This window comes from Triticum aestivum, chromosome 1A, assembly GCF_018294505.1.
Source record: "Triticum aestivum cultivar Chinese Spring chromosome 1A, IWGSC CS RefSeq v2.1, whole genome shotgun sequence".
Lineage (NCBI taxonomy): Eukaryota > Viridiplantae > Streptophyta > Magnoliopsida > Poales > Poaceae > Triticum > Triticum aestivum.
In genome coordinates this window covers 345,835,527-345,854,937 of record NC_057794.1, presented here as the reverse complement: position 1 = coordinate 345,854,937, position 19,411 = coordinate 345,835,527, and the positions used below count along the sequence as shown (strand labels likewise).

The 19,411-nt window shown below is 45.1% G+C and overlaps 1 protein-coding gene, 1 long non-coding RNA gene and 1 other non-coding gene across 3 annotated transcripts; 1 reads left to right on the top strand and 2 right to left on the bottom strand.

The window, feature by feature from the left end:
* The first annotated feature begins 3,508 nt into the window (after positions 1 to 3,508).
* Positions 3,509 to 4,327, top strand: LOC123126960 (uncharacterized). The gene is made up of 2 exons (XR_006462159.1): positions 3,509 to 3,996; positions 4,100 to 4,327. It is a non-coding gene; the product is annotated as an uncharacterized lncRNA (long non-coding RNA).
* Positions 4,328 to 8,438: 4,111 nt separating this feature from the next.
* LOC123049952 (plant intracellular Ras-group-related LRR protein 5) lies at positions 8,439 to 12,755 on the bottom strand. The gene is made up of 3 exons (XM_044472808.1): positions 12,158 to 12,755; positions 8,933 to 9,852; positions 8,439 to 8,848 (listed from the first exon to the last, which is right to left on the bottom strand). Exons 1-3 carry the CDS (start codon positions 12,696 to 12,698, stop codon positions 8,705 to 8,707), a joined length of 1,605 nt encoding a protein of 534 aa, XP_044328743.1. The 5' UTR covers positions 12,699 to 12,755; the 3' UTR covers positions 8,439 to 8,704.
* Positions 12,756 to 13,825: 1,070 nt separating this feature from the next.
* Positions 13,826 to 13,898, bottom strand: TRNAA-UGC (transfer RNA alanine (anticodon UGC)). The gene has a single exon. It is a non-coding gene; the product is annotated as a tRNA-Ala (tRNA).
* Positions 13,899 to 19,411: the final 5,513 nt, after the last annotated feature.

Below are 19,411 nucleotides of genomic sequence, written 5' to 3'. Positions count from 1 at the left end.
GGGTTTCACCAAGAGTTCACGCAATTCATTGCAAATGCCGGGTTGGCCGACTTCCTCGCATATGAGTGTGATCAATACCACACCCTTACAAATTCCTTTGTGCAAAATTTCTATTTCTTGCATACTCTCGATATTTCCATGGTACGCTTTGATTTATATGCTGAACATCATGAGATACCACTTACTGAGTTCTATCAGATATGTTTGATTCCCTCTGATGGGGAATTAAGAGAGCGGCGACCGGAGGAGTTCGAGAACTTTCTCCGTACTTCAACTATGATAGAGCGTAGGGGCGTGTCGAGAGCCAAAGCTACCAGTTTGCATTTTCCTGTTGTGCACTGCTTTGCTTTATTCATAGGGAAAAGTTTGACTGCTAGGGAGGAAGGTGGCACGCTGAGTGCCCCTGACCTCGCCATTTTATGTCGTGCACTTTTCAATGACAACACATATAGCTTAGGAGCTACCATTGCACGCCGCCTGCACACTAACAGGACTAGGGGTAAAGTTCATGGTGGTATTTATGCTACTCGCTTGGCAAGACGTTTTAATGTTAATATACGTCACAATGATTACTTGCTGCCTAAGGTTTATCTGGATCACCAGGCTATGATAGATCACCACTTTATTGATAACCCTGAGCCTCCTCGTCATATTTGTTATAACTTGGTATTTAGTGAGGATACTTGTGATATTATTCCGTTGCCTGCACCCTCCTTGTTTGATTCTCATGCCAGGCACGGTTATGTCGTCATTCCACCGGACATCATTGCTTACCGAAACAAATTGGCCGCGACGGAGAACGAGGCCCAGCCTTGAACGCTCGAGTGCCACCGCCTCGCCACTATCCTATTGGACCCGATGGCTACTACGGTGGTGATTACCAAGCTAGGCTAAAAGCCTAAGCTTGAGGGAGTACATATTTCTCACCGACATTACAGTCATGTTCACACATTTCATTCCAACTGTCAGTGTTCATCCTATTTCATTGTATATACATATTAGTTTTATTTTGCTTTCTTCTTGTGTGTTTGAAAAACTTTGAAAAATCCAAAAATATTTCTTGCTTCTTTTCGGTTTTTCTTTCTTGTTTATTAGTTTGTAGTATTAAAAAACCCAAAAAGATTTCTCGTTTCTTCTTTTGCTTGTTGGGAACTTCCCGTGTAAATAGTTTTTCTTATTTTTTTTGTTTTTCCTTCGTTAGTTTGCTTTCTTCAGAAAAACTAAAAATCCAAAAATATTTTAGTGTGTTTCTTTGAATTTCATTTTCTTTTGTTGAGTCCTCGTAAGGAGAAGATCATGATGAAAATGTTGAGTGGCGGATCTAACAAAGAACAAATATTACATTGTCTTCTCCTTTGAATAAAATGTTTGCAGATCCCAGCTTAGTCCACGACACTCTTCCACTATTATCATTTTCACATCATTCGGTCATGCATGTGAAAGGCAATAATGACGATGATTTGATGAAGTGACTATGGCAAAGAAACGTTGGTATGAACTCTCCTTGTTTTTGTCTTTGTAAATATGTTCAACTCAGCATCCATGATTCAACATATTATGAGTAAACATGTTTGTGATGACAATTAGATATTATAGTTGCTCATGCCATGCTTAAGTAGCTAGGAGTGGATAATGATTTATTTTGAATGTCAACATGCATTAAAATGGTTATGATGTAGTATATTAGTATGGTATCCTCCTCTGAATGTTTCAAGTGGCTTGACTTGGCACATGTTCACACACGTAGTTGATTCAAAACCAACATATATAGCCTCCACGATATTTATGTTCATGGTGTTTATATCCTACTCATGCTAGTATTCAATGTTAATTATTCACAATGCATGATTATGACCATTGTCGCTCTCTAATTGGTCACTTCTCAATCTATTTGCTAGCTTTCGCTTGTACTAAGCGGGAATGCTACTTTACATCGAAATCCTTAAACCAAAGTTGTTCCAGATGAGTCCATCATATCTACCTATATGCGGTACTACTCTCCCGCCCTAAGTAAATTTGCATGTGCCACCTCTAATACTTCAAATAATCATCTGTTTTATGTGCCGGTACCGCTCATGGAGCGACAGGGTGCGGTCAGTATCTTCCATACTAAGCAGGTTATTCTCACGATGGTGTTTATTCACTTTTCATTGCATGCGAGAGGCTAGTAATTAGGATGCCTGGTCCTATAATCAAAGTGAAAAAATATATAATGAAATTACGGTCTCAGAAAGGGCTAGCGAGATACCATGTTATCATATTATATCATGATTGTTTGGATAAATTGTTGGCTTGAGATATGTTATTATTGCTCGCTAGTTGATTATGCCATTGATATGAGTAAATGTGGTTTCTAAGTGTTATCATTTGCATGGTTAGTTTATGATCTTTGCTGAAAACTAGGGTGTTATTTAAGCTTATATACAGATACAAGAACAAAAGAGTTCGTAAAAGTTTTTCTTTATCACTTTCAGTTTGTCAACTGAATTGCTTGAGGACAAACAATGAGTTAAGCCTAGTGGAGTTGATACATCTCTGTCGTATCTACTTTTCCAAACACTTCTGCTCTTGTTTTGGGCTCTAATTTGCATGATTTGAATGAAACTATCATGGACCAGTGCAAACATTATTGTAGTAGACAGTCGGGAAGTCGTCGTGTTAAGGCCTCATAGGACCAGTGCACCAGATAGCAATCGCCGTCGATAAAGAGAAGCCTAGATCGGCAGGATCCAACCTACAGACTTACACGAACGAACATTGGATCCAAGCGGATCTACCGCAAACAAACGCCGACTGGATCCCATGAGATCCATTAGAGACACACCTCGACGCGCCCTCCGAAGACGCTAGATGCATCGCCGGGAGAGGGGCTAGGCGGGAAGGACCTTATTCCATCTTCAAGAAGCCGCATCCGCCTCGTCTTCATGAACATGGCATAAACCCTAAGAAAACAAAAAAAAAACGCCTAAAAATGGTGCCCTCCCGTCAGCAAGGGTCGAGATCCACCACACCTCCAAGACCCAAGAACCATAGGAGACGAAGCGTACCGGCGGCGACGCCGCGAAAGGAAGGAAACCCTAGCTAAAAGGTCGCAAGAGGCATGAGCGAAGGGGTACTCTCCTTTTGCCAATAACTCCTTAAAGAGTGTTTAAAGAGTTATAGGATAGGTGTTGTACTCGAGATCCTCTTAGGAAACTAACGACGCCCATTTTCCTCCGAGTAGAGCATTGCCATCGCCCAGTTGATACAAAGTCACAAAGACACTACGGGGATAAAACCAGTCACCAAATGCCTACATACATGTGCACAAACAAACCACAACCCACGCCGGACACAAACAAAAGCTCTACATAAAGACAAGACATGATGGATTTGTCAGAATCACTAGGGGCGTGTTTGGTTCCTTGGCTCGCACCTGCATCGCATTCATTATGCAATTTTTGCAATGTTTGGTAGGCTGCATGTCTCTCTGGGCCAGGCCCGACTGACGTAAAATAGGCCCCCCAGCCAGGCTGAGCTCGCACGCAGGTATCGGCCGTTTCCGCGAGCCTGCACCCGCGCGTGCAAACTCTCGAGCAGGTCTCTCCTCCCTCGGTCTGGCGGCTCGCATTTCCCCTGCTCTCCCGACGCTCTTTCCTCTGTGCGACGCTGGTGGATCTCGCCGTCCCTGATGCATCTTTGCCGCCGCATCTCGTCACCGGTGCCAAGGAAGCTCTCCTCTCTTCCTCCTCCCCACCGTCCCAAGCTCCGGTCCTCCCTCCCATCCCCCAGCCTGGATCTCGCCGTGCCTGCTTGTCTTCGCCCGATCTGGCCGTCACAGCAAACACGAGATTCCGGCGACACGTACACAGCGCGCCCTCGCTCGCGGACGCCCGCCGGATCTGGCTGTGAGAGCTGCCGCCCGCCCGATCCAGTTGTGCCCTTGCTGCTCGATCTCCTGCTTGGTTCGGCCGTTGGCCTTGTAAAGATGGCACTGCTTCCCTCCTTGATCTGACTGTGAGAGCTGCCGCCCACCTGATCCACTTGTGCCCTTGCTGCTCAATCTCCTGCTTAAGCTTAACTGAATAATTTGTGTATTTTTTTGTTTTGATTTGGTCAGGAGGAAGAACAAGAGATCAGCTAGCTAGAGGAAGAAGAACAAGAGAGAGACATGCTAGTTTTGTTTTGTATTGGTGTTGTTCGGATCAAAATATCAGTTACCTAGAGCAGATGGACAGTAAAGAAGTGCCTTCAAATGGCTAGCTGTTCTGTGCATGTATGTTTAATATGACCTCATGAATGTTGACAATGGAATACACATAGAAGTATATGGTTTTCGTTTGTTTTCTATGCCTGTTTAGTTGCGTCTTTGATTCAAAGGATCTTCATACGAAATTTGCAAGATTCAAAATGTTACGATTTTTTTATTTGTGTTTGATCATGTTCTTTTATTTTAACCAGCAAAGATACCTGGAGTGCATGTGTCATCAAAATAACTATACATGTATAATCACCTAGAATCAAATTCCACATTTATCATACTGCTTGTCCTCATGCAGCCTACCAAACAACATCTGAGATGAGCCTGGCCCGTATCGTGCAAGTACACCAAACACACATCTCAACTTCTTCTTGCTTTAGCTCAACCAGGCCAACCCCAACCAAGCTTCTTCATACGATGCAGGTTGGATGCGCCCAGGGAACCAAACACGCCCTAGCTCTCTAGTTGTTGTTGAGGACTCTCTCTGAAGAGATGTGCTTCACACCCAGCTATGCAAAAACCTTAGAGCAACTCCAACACGTCGACCCAAACGGACGGCGCTTTTGTCTGTTTTTTGTTTGTTTGAGTCGGCCGCCTATCTGTCGTCTGTCCTGTTTTAGATTTGGGTCAGCAGTGCACCCAACGCGCAGACCCATATGTGTCGGCGTGGCCGGCTGGCCGGCCTATTTCAACAAATAGCTCATTTTTTGCATTGTTTCACACACAACTTTTGCATTCAAACATATAGTCCAGAACCAAAAAAATAACATAGTTTCAATCAAATAAAATAGCATAATTTTACAAGCCGAATAAAAGTAAAAATGTCTCACGTAATTTTGCAAGCCAAATAAAAAAGATACATCTATTGGTTGCCAACATGAGCCCACACATGCTCAACCAAATCATTTTGCAATTGCATGTGCATTTTCCAATCACGCATGTCATGATGAAATTGGGTGAACTGTTCGAACGTTGCCGCTCCTCCATGCTCAGGCACAACATTCTCACCTTGAAACTGAAATCCTTGATCGTACAGACGTTCCGGGCGCTCATCTTCTGCGGTCATATTGTGCATGATCACACAAGCAGTCATCACCTTCCACAGTTTCTGCATGCTCCAAGTATTAGCAGGATATCGAACGATGCCCCATCGAGATTGCAAAACACCAAAGACACGCTCGACGTCCTTCCTAGCACTCTCTTGCTATTGGGAAAATCTTTTCCTCTTCTCTCCGATAAGGTTGGGGATTGTCTTCACAATAGTGGTCCACTGAGGATAGATACCGTCACCCATGTAGTATCCTTTGTCGTAGTTGTGGCCATTGATAGTGAATTTCACCGGTGGGTTGTTGCCTTTGGCAAGCCTAGCAAACACCGGCGAGCGGTGAAGCACGTTTATATCACTATGTGATCCGGCCATGCCAAAGAAAGAGTGCCAGATCCAGAGATCTTGACACGCCACGGCCTCTAGTATGACAGTGGAAGCCCTGACATGGCCCTTATACTACCCTTGCCAAGCAGAAGGGCAGTTCTTCCACTCCCAGTGCATGCAGTCTATGCTGCCAAGCATTCTTGGGAAGCCCCTGCTGGCATTCATCGCCAACAAACGGGTTGTATCTTCAGGAGTCGGCTCTCTCAAGTACTCAGGGCCAAACATAGCAATAACAGCCTTGCAGAACTTATACATGGAGTCTAGGCATGCAGACTCGCTCATACGGACGTACTCGTCAACGAGATCACCGGGCATTCCGTATGCAAGCATTCGGATTGCGGCAGTGCATTTTTGATAAGAGGAAAAACCAATCTTTCCAACGGCATCATATTTGCACTCGAAATAGTCAGCACAGCCGACCATCCCCTCTCTAATACGGTTGAAAAGATGCTTACTCATACGGAAACAGCGGCCGAATTTCTGATGTTTGAACAACGGATTTGTTGAGTAGTCCTTCCAAAGAAGGAAATGCCCGCTCTCTCGGTTGCGATTCAACGCCGAAAGGTGGCCTGGAATGAAGCCAGGGAACGCCGGGCGCTGGCTATTGAGGTGGTGATGGCCAACACGGCAGCCAATATCTCCTCCTCGTCATCGGACGACGAATTGTCGAAGTCGCAAAGGAAATTGTGAAAAAAAACTCGTCGGCGGAGTCCATTTTGTACCTTAACAAACTGTCGAACAGCTTGCGGGCGTCGATGAAGGAGACGGCCGACGAAGGGAGTCGCGGCGCGCACGAACCAGCTAGCTGCCCTGCCGGCGTCCGACGAGCGTGCCAGTGAGGATCTGGCCGGGGTGGCGAGGCGGCTTCTTGGTCGCGGTCACGACTGTGTCGGGGGAGCGAGGGTGGGAAGCTTTCGGTTCCCCGGTGGCAAGACGGCGGTGGTGGGCGACATGGGAGGTGGCGGCGTTGCAGAGGGGATGTGCGGCGCCGGCAGCTGAAGAGTCACCGGAAAAAATGGGCGGCGGCGTCGGCGACGAAGGAGGCGGGCGAGGGTTTGCTGTTGGATCGGGAGAGGCCAATGTGCCACCGACCAGGGGGGCAGGGGAAGAGGCGAGCGCGCGCGTCCGTCTCGTGTCCATGCCGACGCAAATCCGGCTCAAAATGGGTCTGGAATAGGTCACCAGCGGACGAAAAGCGGACGCGCATCCATTTGGATCGGCGTGTTGGGCCAACTTTTGTGTCCGCGCCGACCCAAACGGACGCCCGCGGACGAAATGGGTCGCCCCGTTGGAGTTGCTCTTACTACTAGTATAAGAAGCTTTATTAGATATCTCAAGTACTAGTAGAAGCTTACAATTATACATACGGGGTGCCTCAAGCTTACAATTATACATACGGGGTGCCTCCCCTTAGACAGAGACTTCTAGGGTGGTGCTACAGTAACCAACATTGCTACAGTTGTGCACCTCCATCTAGTTCATCTGCTGCACAACTCATGCCTAAGTAGATGACAGTTCATATATAGTTAGGGATGACGGCTGATATAAGCATGACATCCTATTCTTCTTGGCTAAGGTTTCATGATGTCCCTCAACATCCAACTCAATTTGACTTCTTCCTTCTTATGCATGCAACTGTATGGAGTATATGACAAGATTAACTCCAACAAAGTTACCCCGCAAAAAAAAACTCCAACAAAGTTAACAGCACAGCCACGGTCAGGGTCAGCCAAACTGAAGCAGCCCCAGGTACCTTTGATGGCAAAACACAATACAGTGTGAGCACAAACGGGCAGGAAAACGTTCCATGTAGCAGGTTAAGCACTAGATATATCTATATACTTACGTGCATTTGCAATAACCTAGAGGAAATATCAAGGCAGACGCACCATGGAATAAGAGCATGGATACAGATGAATACGCCTATAGTCTATTTACTGTAGTCTATAGCCCACCGAACATATAGCAGTTTATCATGACACTGGTCCCAAGCCAGCATAGCAACTGTAACAGACACAGTTTTGTCAGCTGGCAAACCCTTTTTGGTGGCGGTTATGGCCTCCAGTGGTTCTCTACGGAACCCAATTTTGGTAAAGATTTTATCTGAATCGTAGTGAGATCCAAGTCGGTTCAGTGAGGGCAAGAGCAGAAGTCACCGAATGGTTTCGGTCCATCTTTTCCTGATAATTGTTTGTCCCAGCAAACAAAGGTGTGAGAGGAGGTGACGGACATGATTTTAACAGCTTATTGTCATATTGAACAAAGATTAGATCGCTTTCACCAAGGATTAGCACTGACTTCTTTTATTGCTGATGTGACACTATATCTGCCTCTCAACACAAAGTCTCTACGCCATGTTAAGATTATTCTCCGGATAAGTAATAGAGAGCTTGGCTGGAACCATCAGTCTTGAATCCTCATATCAATTATCCATCCACCAACAACAAATAACACAAGGCAACATGGATGGGGATAGCGTAAACATATAAAAAGTCAAGCTACAATAATAATATAAGCAATTTTAGGTCACATGGTAGATAAGATAATATGGTGAATAATATCCAGCAAATTAGCCAGGGTATGTTATGAATCATAATCATTTACATGAATATCATCATTGTCATCTCTTGCCTTAGAGAATACTCACGGATCTACAACTTATAGATAACAGTTGACACGATCATGCAGTACTTATTTGTAAGACACTGAACATCTTAATATGGAAGGAAAAGAGTGCATCAGGACTAGTACTTAAGACAGATCGCATACAAATTTCAGATAGACATGTTTAATGTAATTGAGGGTCATATGCTATCTCATAATACAGGTGGAGTTACACACAGAAGTAAATATGACTAGTTCTTGAAGAAAGAACTAGTGGTGAACCTTTACAAGAAAACTACACATACACACACAAACCACAAACGTAGGAAGAATGCAAAGAATCAACATGAAGGGCAACCTTCCTTTCATTGCTGACCTGGGACATGAACAAATCATGATGATACATACATACAGACGAAATGCTTCAGCTAAGCTGGAACCAATCCCAGTTCTTCATCTTTTTTGCAGCAACCAAACAGTGAGCGGAACCAGGCCCAGAAGCTTGTCCCGTCTGTTTTCTTCTGGCTTGCTCCTCTTGAAGCAACCATATCAGCCACATACTGGACCACCGCCTGACACGCAAAAGAAAACATCATTCAGTTATCTAAGGAGTAAAGTTACTATTAACTTATAGCAGAGCGACAATAAATACACACCAGAGCCCCTAACTTGATAACTTCTCTTGGTGGTACTTCTAGCGGAGTCTCGTCGGCGTGAAATACACGAAGCTTTGCAAGGAACTCGAATGAATCTGGCAGCATTCTTATCTGGTTGCTGCTGATGTCCAACTCCTCAAGCATCTCAAGATTTCCTATTGATCTTGGTAGTGCTCTTAAATCAGCAAAGTTCCTGCTGACATTTAACTTTACAAGGCTAGTCGCAAAGCAAATGCTCTCAGGGATTCCTTCAACTTCATTGAAACTGACATCCAGCTCTCTCAGTCTGGTAAGCGAACCAATTGTTGTAGGCAGACCTTTGATTCTGTTATAGTGCAATGTGAGAATTTCTAGCTTTTCCAACTTCCCAATACCTTCTGGAAGGGCTTTTAACTGATTGAAGTCCAATCTAAGTTCCACAAGAGATATGCAAGACCCTATAGTATAGGGTAGCTCCTCAAGCTCATTCGTCTCAGCTATTAATCTTCTCAAGTTCATTAATTTTCCTATACAGTCTGGCAGTATCTTGAACTGATTCGAGCTCAGGTCAAGGTTTGCTAGGCTTGTGAGATTTCCAAATGATGCCGGAAGAGACTTCAGCTGGTTTGCATGCAAATCAAGATCAATTAAGCTAGATAGTTCCCCAAATGTATCAGGCAGATTGATCAACTGGTTTGAGTGGATGTCAAGCTTTGTCAAGTATCTAAGGCTACCAACTGTTGATGGGAGTGCCATGATCCTGTTCTCAGATATATCAAGCTCAGTAACATCTTGCAACTTCCCAAGTGAAACGGGGAGCCACTCGATTTGGTCTACCAGCTTCCCTCGGAGATTGAGCTCCGTAGTCCCTCTCTTTGCAGATGACTCTATGAGGCTTGCCACTTGGATAAGGCTCAATTTCTGGTCCACCATATCACTGCCTGCAGGATGTTCACAAGCATGAGTTACAATGAGTACCGAGAGCTCAAAACATTAATCACATTTATGTCACTGTTACAAATTGATCTTTACTTGCCTAAAAATGGCTTAGACACATACTTTTTTCAGAGAGGAGTGACCCCAGCCTCTGCATTGGTTTAGGCCTATACTACAAAGCACCTTAAACAATAATTAATACAGTGTAGCGGGGAAAATTGACTATCTATGCCTTAGAAATATAAATGCAAGCTCTAGCAAAATACCAACTGAAGAATTTCAACACCGATACCACCTGAATTTCTCTCTGTTAGATTATTTGGAATTCAATATGAATAATGTGATACAGTCTTCTTCGAGAATGGGTAAGGGGTATTTCTCAATCTACGCACAGACCACTAGCAAGTGTCCTTCTTTTTTCTCTTTTCCTTTTTGAGAGAAGTGATTGGCCTTCTAATTATCTACTCAACTTTCTCTGCAGCCACATCCGCCTCCTCCTGCTCCCCTGGCTCTAGTGCTATGGACAACGGTTGGCGTAGGGTGAGAGAGGCAAGGGACTTGGTTTGGTTTGGCATGGCAATGTTTTTTTTTTCTTTTTTTTTTTTGCACTCGCCACATGGAATGCTATCAGCATTTGACGGCATGACAAATACGTTAAATGTATAAGACTTTGGTGGTATTTAAGTGCATCGAATCCTTTTAATGGTATTTCTACTCAAGTGGTGTTATCAAGATGGGCATCCAATCGAGGCAACCGGTTTTTGGCCATGCTTAATATCACAATGATATATGCCTACCTATAATCCTATATCACTTAAAAGTTTAAAACAAGTGAATTAACTTTGGATGTAGAAAAGTTTCACAGTAAATTGGTACGAGAAGCCAACGGTACATCTGTTCATAGTGGATCCAGCTACCACCATTGGGGAATGGTGTGGACCCACGATCAGCACGCCACACACACACACACACACACAAGAACCGTCGCAGACAGAGAGATGATCCCCAGTTCCCCACTGAATGCGCCTAGCAAAAAAAATAGTTTCAGGGAACATCTGACTGTGTCCCAATGGTTTTTATTTTCCAATGGGGTGCCCCCAAGCCTATATTGCTGCAGATACACTATCAAGGAGGAAATCAGGAAATAATTTTAGTGTTTCGTAGAACCAAGAGAAATACTTACGTCGGGCTAAAGGATTGGTTATCTAACTTTTTCTAATTTTCTTTGTGTACATCTTTGTTTTAATAAACTGCAGTAGGTTAGTGTATTCCTTTAAAAAATTAGTTAGGCAAAAGAGTTGACTAATAGAACTTGCATGTGATGCCAAAGGAATCTATTAGGTGTAAAAAAACAGCTCAGAAGTCAAATGGCTAAGCTTCTGCATTCAAGATATTAGGATCCTAAATGCAAATTACAACAAAAATGGGGAGTGAAGTTCCTTTGGAGTAGTAATTATCATAACATGAAAAATATGGATATTTTGGGGGATCGCTTTCATTCTCTAGAAAAATGTTTGGGATATGAAACCTGCGAAGAATTCCACTCCAAACAAACAATAGCAAGTACCTAAAAATTGAAGAATCTCATAATTTATACACCAACACACAGAAACATCGCAACTCGCAGGGGCCATGCCCCATAGTTCCAGTTACTAATAATAACAGAAAACTACTGAAAAGGAATGCACAGATAAATTTGTGGGCACCATAGATGATAGCAGTACCCATGGCAACATAGATGTAGAAAATTAAAAGAGGCAGAGAGAAATAAAGTGGCTTGTGCCTTACTATACATTAATCAAACTACTAGTACTAGTTTCTGTAGTCAACTTTCCATAAAAAAAAAGAGCAGTGCAGCGTAATGGAACTACCTGAACTACCACTACTACAGGAGTACTCCCTCCGGTCCTTTTTAGTTCGCATATAACATTTGACTGAAGTCAATCTTCGTAAAGTTTGACCAACTTTATATAAAAAAGTACCAACATTGACAATCTGAAATCAATATCAATAGATGTGTCATGACTTAAAGTTTCATATCGTATCACTTTAGCATGGCAGATGTTGATATTTTTTCATATAAATACGGTCAAACTTTGTGAAGTTTGACTTCAGAGAATTCTAATATGCAGAGTAAAAAGGACCGGAGGGAGTATAAACCAAGATTTCCTGATTCCAACAATTAATATGAACACGGAACAAAATCCACACAGCTCCATAGAAACAACACCGGTCCAGTAATAAGTACAATCGTGATCCTAACAGAACCATGGCGAAGCCGAAGCATGAAAGTAACGGCGAAAAAATCACCTGTAGAACCATTGCGAAGCAGAGACGAGACGGCCTTGGTGTCCAAGCCGAAGCCAACACCCCTGTTTCCGCGCTCTATCTCCCCGACCGCGGCCGCCGCCGCGACGTCGCTACGCCTAGCATCCATCTCCTCCACTACCTCCGCCATCTCCACACCGCCGCCACCGCTTCTGCTACCTTCGCCGGAAGGGGACACGACCCGCGACGCCCTCTGGATGAGGCCGTCGAGCACCTTGAAGCGTCTCTCGAGCTCGACGACGTGCGCGGCCTCCTTGCGCTGCTGCAGCGCGCGCAGCCGCACCGCGGCGCGCCTGGCCTCGCGCAGCACGGCGAGGAGCTCCCCGGGCACCCCCTCCGCCTCCCGCAGCCGCGCCGCCTCCTCCCGCGCGACGTCCGCCAGGCGCGCCTCCTCCTCCGCGTCGGCCGAGGCGAGCACCGCCGCCGCCGCCTCCACCTCCTCCACCGCCGGCCGCGGCGGCAGCTCCCGGTACACCCTCGTGAGCTCCTCCACCACATCCGCCGTCGCCGCCGCCACCGCCATCTCCGCAAGCCAGACAGAGAAGCAGAGCCTAGAGAGAGGGGAGCGGGCCGAGAATAACTGCGGGTGTGGTGCGCGTTCGTATATAGGAGCGGAAATACGGGGAGGGTCGCGAAGAAAAGTCGTCTGATGTAGAGGGCTGAACTGGTAGCTCAGAAAGAATGAGGGGGGTTTCGGTAAAATGCGTAGGCGGCCCGCTGGGCCACGTGGGCCCCGGCGATTAGCTGTCACCGCATCGGGATGTGTCGCGGAGGATCTGGAGCATCAGGTTCCCAATCGCACCACACTGTGGCCCCTCCTGTGTCCCAGCTGCCACTCACTGTGAAAACTCCACTCACCGCTCCACGCCACAGTACATAGCAGTAAAAAAATACATGCCATAGCAATGTTGCTGCTGCAAATAATGCATATAATAGCTGCTGATCATGTGTTTGACTGAGTAAATTGCAGTCCGGCACCACCACCTCTGAGCCGCATTGTCTCTTCATCCAGTTGATCTGGGGCTTACACGGTGCCACCAATTAAAAATGATCTAGGAAGCTTCTTTACAACACCAGCTGCTCCGTTGTTAACTCTCCAAGTGGAGCAGCAGACCATTAGGCCAGTTAATGGCTAATTAAACAAGAGCGCAGCATCCGCACTTCATGCCAAGAACAGACAGGCGCACGTGAGGAGGCGCTAACAGCCCCCTGTTATCGCCTCGTTGTGGCACAGGCTGGGATGACACGGAGACAGATCAGACATGGGCGCGCGCGACGCAATCAGGCGTCCTCGGTGTGATCGATCGACCCACTGGATAATTGGACACGACGAAACGACAGCGGCTTTGGGGAGACCCCGTCCGTCTTCGTGCGTATCATCGGGGTGGTAAAACGGGGGTCTTGGACGGGAGCCTGGCCACAAAATGGAGATCAAATCGGTCCAAGGACTTGCGGCTTTCCTAGGAGGAGACTGCAGGACAAACGGATCAACATCGGCCTTCCGCGGTTGGGTTGGGTTGGCTCGTGCAGGCGGCATCTGGGCGGCGGCTTGCTGAGCCTTGGAAAAATAGCCGGAGTGGAGCGCGACGCAATCTGCTGCGACCATTGGTGGTAGTACTAGAAGATCGCGCAGGAAAAAAAATGTGAAATTGGAGATGCGGGGGATCGAACCCCGTGCCTCTCGCATGCAAAGCGAGCGCTCTACCATTTCAGCTACATCCCCTTGTTGATCTCATTCATTTGATTAAGTTTAAGATTGTCTTATTACCTGGCTCTTACGACTATCTTCGCTTCGTTGCTGAGAAAACTACTATTGGTATATGTACGAACCGCTGACCAAATTTGTCGAAACAGCCGGCGAACGCCCACTGTGTTTATCAATGATGCCATGTTGTGTTGTAGTCAAACTAACAGAGCGACTCCGTTTCAAAAAAAAAACAGTGACTTAATATGTAATACTCAATTATCCCCTTTCTTTTTTTTTTAGAAAACTCAATTGTCCCCTCAGGCTGCACTAATGGGGAGAACATACCCGTGCAGTCAAAAAACGTAGCGCACGCCACAGCAAGGAAAAAACAATCAATTTCAGACCCAACTACGAGCGGGAGTACAATACGTAGGTATCTTGGGCGATCGATCGTGTTCTTACACAAAGTACGAGTCATGATGTGTACCGAAGGAAAGCAGCTCCTACCTACTCGACCCATAAAAGTCCACTGCTGCCCTCGTCGTCATGGAAGGCGCCAGTCGGAAAAGCAGAATCAACGTTGCAATCAGGTAAGGTCGACGTGACACGCGATGCCTCCCTCTTGGCGTACGATCGAGATGATTGGGAACTCGGGTTTTGGAGCGTTTCGGCGCATTTCCGGCCGCCCACGAAACCTCACAATTAATGATCAACCCGTCGTGTCCGCAGGGAGAGCAGCACGGTGCGATGCAGCTTACGCTTGAGGTTGGTTGGCGGACACATGTAACCGAACGGAGGAAAAAGTCTCCTGTTTTTGTTAAAAGTTCCCGTTGCTTTCGAGCTAGGCAAGACTCTACTGCGAGCCCATCATTGACGATGCACAAGGATGCGTTCGGTTGTCTGCGTCCAGTTTGAACTCCTTGCATAGGGGAAATATCCATTGCTCCAGTCCATGGAGTGATACGCTACTCCCACGTGATGCGTTAGATCTAAGGTGAAGGAAGAGAATAAGACGTACAAATATATTGTATGGCTAGGTTTTTCCTGAGCAAAACTCCCTTGTACACCCTTGTATGTCATAATAGATTAACACATATAGCACATACACATTCAACACCCCATGTAAATCCAGGTTGAAATCAACCTACCCGCAATTGACCATGTCAGAAGATTAGCAACCCCTCAAGATTTCTCATAAGGAATAGAATGGCATGGGATCATTAGGAACCAATTTTTCATTCTTGTACTCACATCTGGAATAAAGAAGATGCAAATATTTAGCAGAAAGAACAAATTCTATTTAGAAAAACAATAGTACAAGCTAGTAGATGGTGTGGGATGGCAAATTGTCATAATTCATTCATAGCATCAAAAGAGTGCTTGAACAGAAGTAGTTCAACAAATAAAGGTGCACCATATGATGCCCATCTTTGTCTGGGAACTAACATGACGTTAAACTATATATTTACAAGAGTACTATTTAGTTCACTACTTTACACAAGTAAACGAAATAATATTGATGCAGGTCACTTCCTGAGTCCATAATCCCTTGTACGTGATTGTGTGTTGGGCATAAATACACGCCTACATGGTAAAATCAAGAATTACAACAACTTAAAAACCTTTCCAAACCGTACACTATTAATTATGAGAAATCGGTAAACATCACCATTCTCTTGTTAAAAATTGTAGACAATGTTGACATCATATTTTTCTTGTGATATTTATTAAATGACAACAAAGCTACTATATCCTTTTTAGAGAAAAGACCGAGGCCCAACTTTAAATTGATAAAGCCACCAGGCAACGAAAGTCACAACGAAGCAACCAGCACAGACAGAGTATCAGTCCACAAACAGAAGTGAACAGCCATAGCCAACATCAAGGCGCGCGGGCCAGGAAATAACCCAAAAGGACAATCGAACTAGAAGGAGGAAAGCTCATCAGAAGCAATAACATCTAGGACGCCCTGGCCCGATCACTCCTGGAGATAGAGATAGTCGTCGCACGCACACTATCGATGAGGGCCTCCGTTACCGCCTTGTCAGCCTCCTTAATCAGAGATTTCCAGTGCTGTAAAAACATGGATAATTTGAAGATCATGTTAACCGTCGAACTAGGGAACACTTGTTCAATAGTAAACTTGTTTCTAGTAGTCCACGGGGTTCAACACATGGCCAAGAAACCAAACCAGAACAGCCTCTTGGACTGACCATACAAGGTGGCCGCAAGAGGACGGAGCGCAGAAAAGTTAGCAGGGGCCCAGGAGACACCCAACCAGTCCCTGAGACAGCTCCAGAGCAAGGAAGCCAGCGGACAACAGAAAAGGATGTGGTCAGTGTCCTCTAAGCTCCCACAAAGGGAGCAGAATATCGAGTATGTGCCTTGTTGTTTCTTGATCTGATCAATGGCAGGCAAACGACCCCTCATAGCCTGCCACATGAAAATTCTGATCTTTGGAGGCATTCTGATTTTGAACAGTTTATAGTTGGAGTCAAATGGATATGAAGTATCACAATTATAACCAGATAAGGTGGATGGATCAACTGGAGGTCCTTTTGCAACAACCCATGTGGTTTTGGGCTACTGCTCATTTTTCCAATATGATCCATTGGCATTAAGCTTTCTCTCAAAAGCAATGCCCTCTTTCCTAGGGTTCCCGTTCAGAATCTGCTTCTTGAGCACGTCACATAGATTTTGGTGTCCTTTGAGACTTCTGTACATGCCTGTGACGTACAATTCATTCAGACCTGCATTTTTGTCAGCAGCACTTGTGGTCTCCTTAGGTGAGGGGATTGAAACCACAGAGACATTTTAAGATATAGCAGCAGTTGAAGCATTCGAACATTCAGCTCAAGAATTAGCATTTTCACATTCAAGGCATTTTAAGCATGGAGCAACGAATTCTTCTTGAGTTATGCTGATTTGTTGGGCGAATAATGAATCATTATCTTTTCAAAGATCATCATGAGACGCTCTCAGCTTCTGAGTTCTTGCTTCCTCTGAAGAAATTCATAGGACAGCTTCTCGTGTTCGGCTGAGAGGGCCACATGATGACTTTCAAGTTCATCATGTTCTTGAAGGAAATATGCCCTAGATGCCATAATAAAGTTGTTATTTGTATTTCCTTATATCATGATAAATGTTTATTATTCATGCTAGAAATGTATTAACCAGAAACTTAGTACATGTGTGAATACATAGACAAACAGAGTGTCCCTAGTATGCCTCTACTAGACTAGCTTGTTAATAAAAATGGTTAAGTTTCCTAGCCATAGACATGTGTTGTCATTTGATGAATGGGATCACATCATTAGAGAATGATGTGATGGACTAGAACCATTCGTTATCTTAGCATTATGATCGTTTAGTTTATTGCTATTGCTTTCTCCATAACTTATACATGCTCCTATGACTATGAGATTATGCAACTCCCAAATATCGAAGGAACACTTAGTGTGCTATCAAACATCACAACGTAACTGGGTGATTATAAAGATGCTCTACAGGTGTCTCCGATGGTGTTTGTTGAGTTGGCATAGATCGAGATTAGGATTTTTCACTCCAATTGTCGGAGAGGTATCTATGGGCCCTCTCGATAATGCACATCACTATGAGCCTTGCAAGCAGTGTGACTAATGAGTTAGTTACAGGATGATGCATTACGAAACGAGTAAAGAGACTTGCAACAAGATTGAACTAGGTATGATGATACCGATGATCGAATCTCGGACAAGTAACATACCGATGACAAAGGGAACAACGTATGTTGTTATGCGGTTTGACCGATAAAGATCTTCGTAGAATATGTAGGAATGATAACCCACAAGTATAGGGGATCACAACAGTTTTCGAGGATAGAGTATTCAACCCAAATTTATTGATTCGACACAAGGGGAGCCAAAGAATATTCTCAAGTATTAGCAGTTGAGTTGTCAATTCAACCACACCTGGAAACTTAATATCTGCAGCAAAGTGTTTAGTAGCAAAGTAATATGATAGTAGTGGTAATGGTAGCAAAAGGTAATGATAGCAAAAGTAATGTTTTTGGTATTTTGTAGTGGTTGTAACAATAGCAACGGAAAAGTAAATAAGCAAAGAACAATATATGGGAAGCTCGTAGGCAATGGATCGGTGATAGAGAATTATGCCGGATGCGGTTCATCATGTAACAGTCATAACATAGGGTGACACAGAACTAGCTCCAATTCATCAATGTAATGTAGGCATGTATTCCGAATATAGTCATACGTGCTTATGGAAAAGAACTTGCATGACATCTTTTGTCCTACCCTCTCGTGGCAGCGGGGTCCTAATGGAAACTAAGGGATATTAAGGCCTCCTTTTAATAGAGTACCGGACCAAAGCATTAACACATAGTGAATACATGAACTCCTCAAACTACGGTCATCACCGGGAGTGGTCCCGATTATTGTCACTTCAGGGTTGCTGGATCATAACACATAGTAGGTGACTATAGACTTGCAAGATAGGATCAATAACTCTCATATATTGATGAAAACATAATAGGTTCAGATCTGAAATCCTGGCACTCGGGCCCTAGTGACAAGCATTAAGCATAGCAAAGTCATAGCAACATCAATCTCAAAACATAGTGGATACTAGGGATCAATGTTGGGGAACGTAGTAATTTCAAAATTTTCCTATGCACACGCAAGATCATGGTGATGCATAGCAACGAAAGGGGAGAGTGTGATCTACGTACCCTTGTAGATCGACAACGGAAGCGTTAGGTTGATGTAATCGTACGTCTTCATGGTCCGACCGATCCAAGCACCGTTACTCCGGCACCTCCGAGTTCTTGGCACACGTTCAGCTCGATGACGATCCCCGGACTCCGATCCAGCAAAGTGTCGGGGAAGATTTCCGTCAGCACGACGGTGTGGTGACGATCTTGATGTACTACTGTCGCAGGGCTTCGCCTAAGCACCGCTACAATATGACCGAGGTGGAATATGGTGAAGGGGGGCACCGCACACGGCTAAGGAACGATCACGAAGATCAACTTGTGTTCATGGGGTGCCCCTTGCCTCAGTATATAAAGGATGGAGGAGGAGGAGGAGGCCGGCCAAGGCAATTGGTGCGGCCAGGATGTGGAGTCCTGCTAGGACTCCAAGTCCTAGTAGGAGTCCACCAAGAGGGGAGGAAGGGAGAAGGAAGTGGAGGAGAAGGAAAGGTGGCCGGCCCCCTTTTCCCTAGTCCAATTCGGACTAGAGGGGAGGGGGGGCGCAGCAGCCCCTTGGCCCTTTCTCCTCTTCCCACTAAAGCCCATCAAGGCCCATTGCTTCTCCCGTAACTACCCGGTACTCCGAAAAATACCCGAATCACTCGGAACCTTTTCGATGTCCGAATATAGTCGTCCAATATATCGATCTTTACGTCTTGACCATTTCGAGACTCCTCGTCATGTCCCCGATCTCATCCGGGACTCCGAACTCCTTTGGTACATCAAAACTCATAAACTCATAATATAACTGTCATCGAAACCTTAAGCGTGCGGACCCTACGGTTCGAGAACAATGTAGACA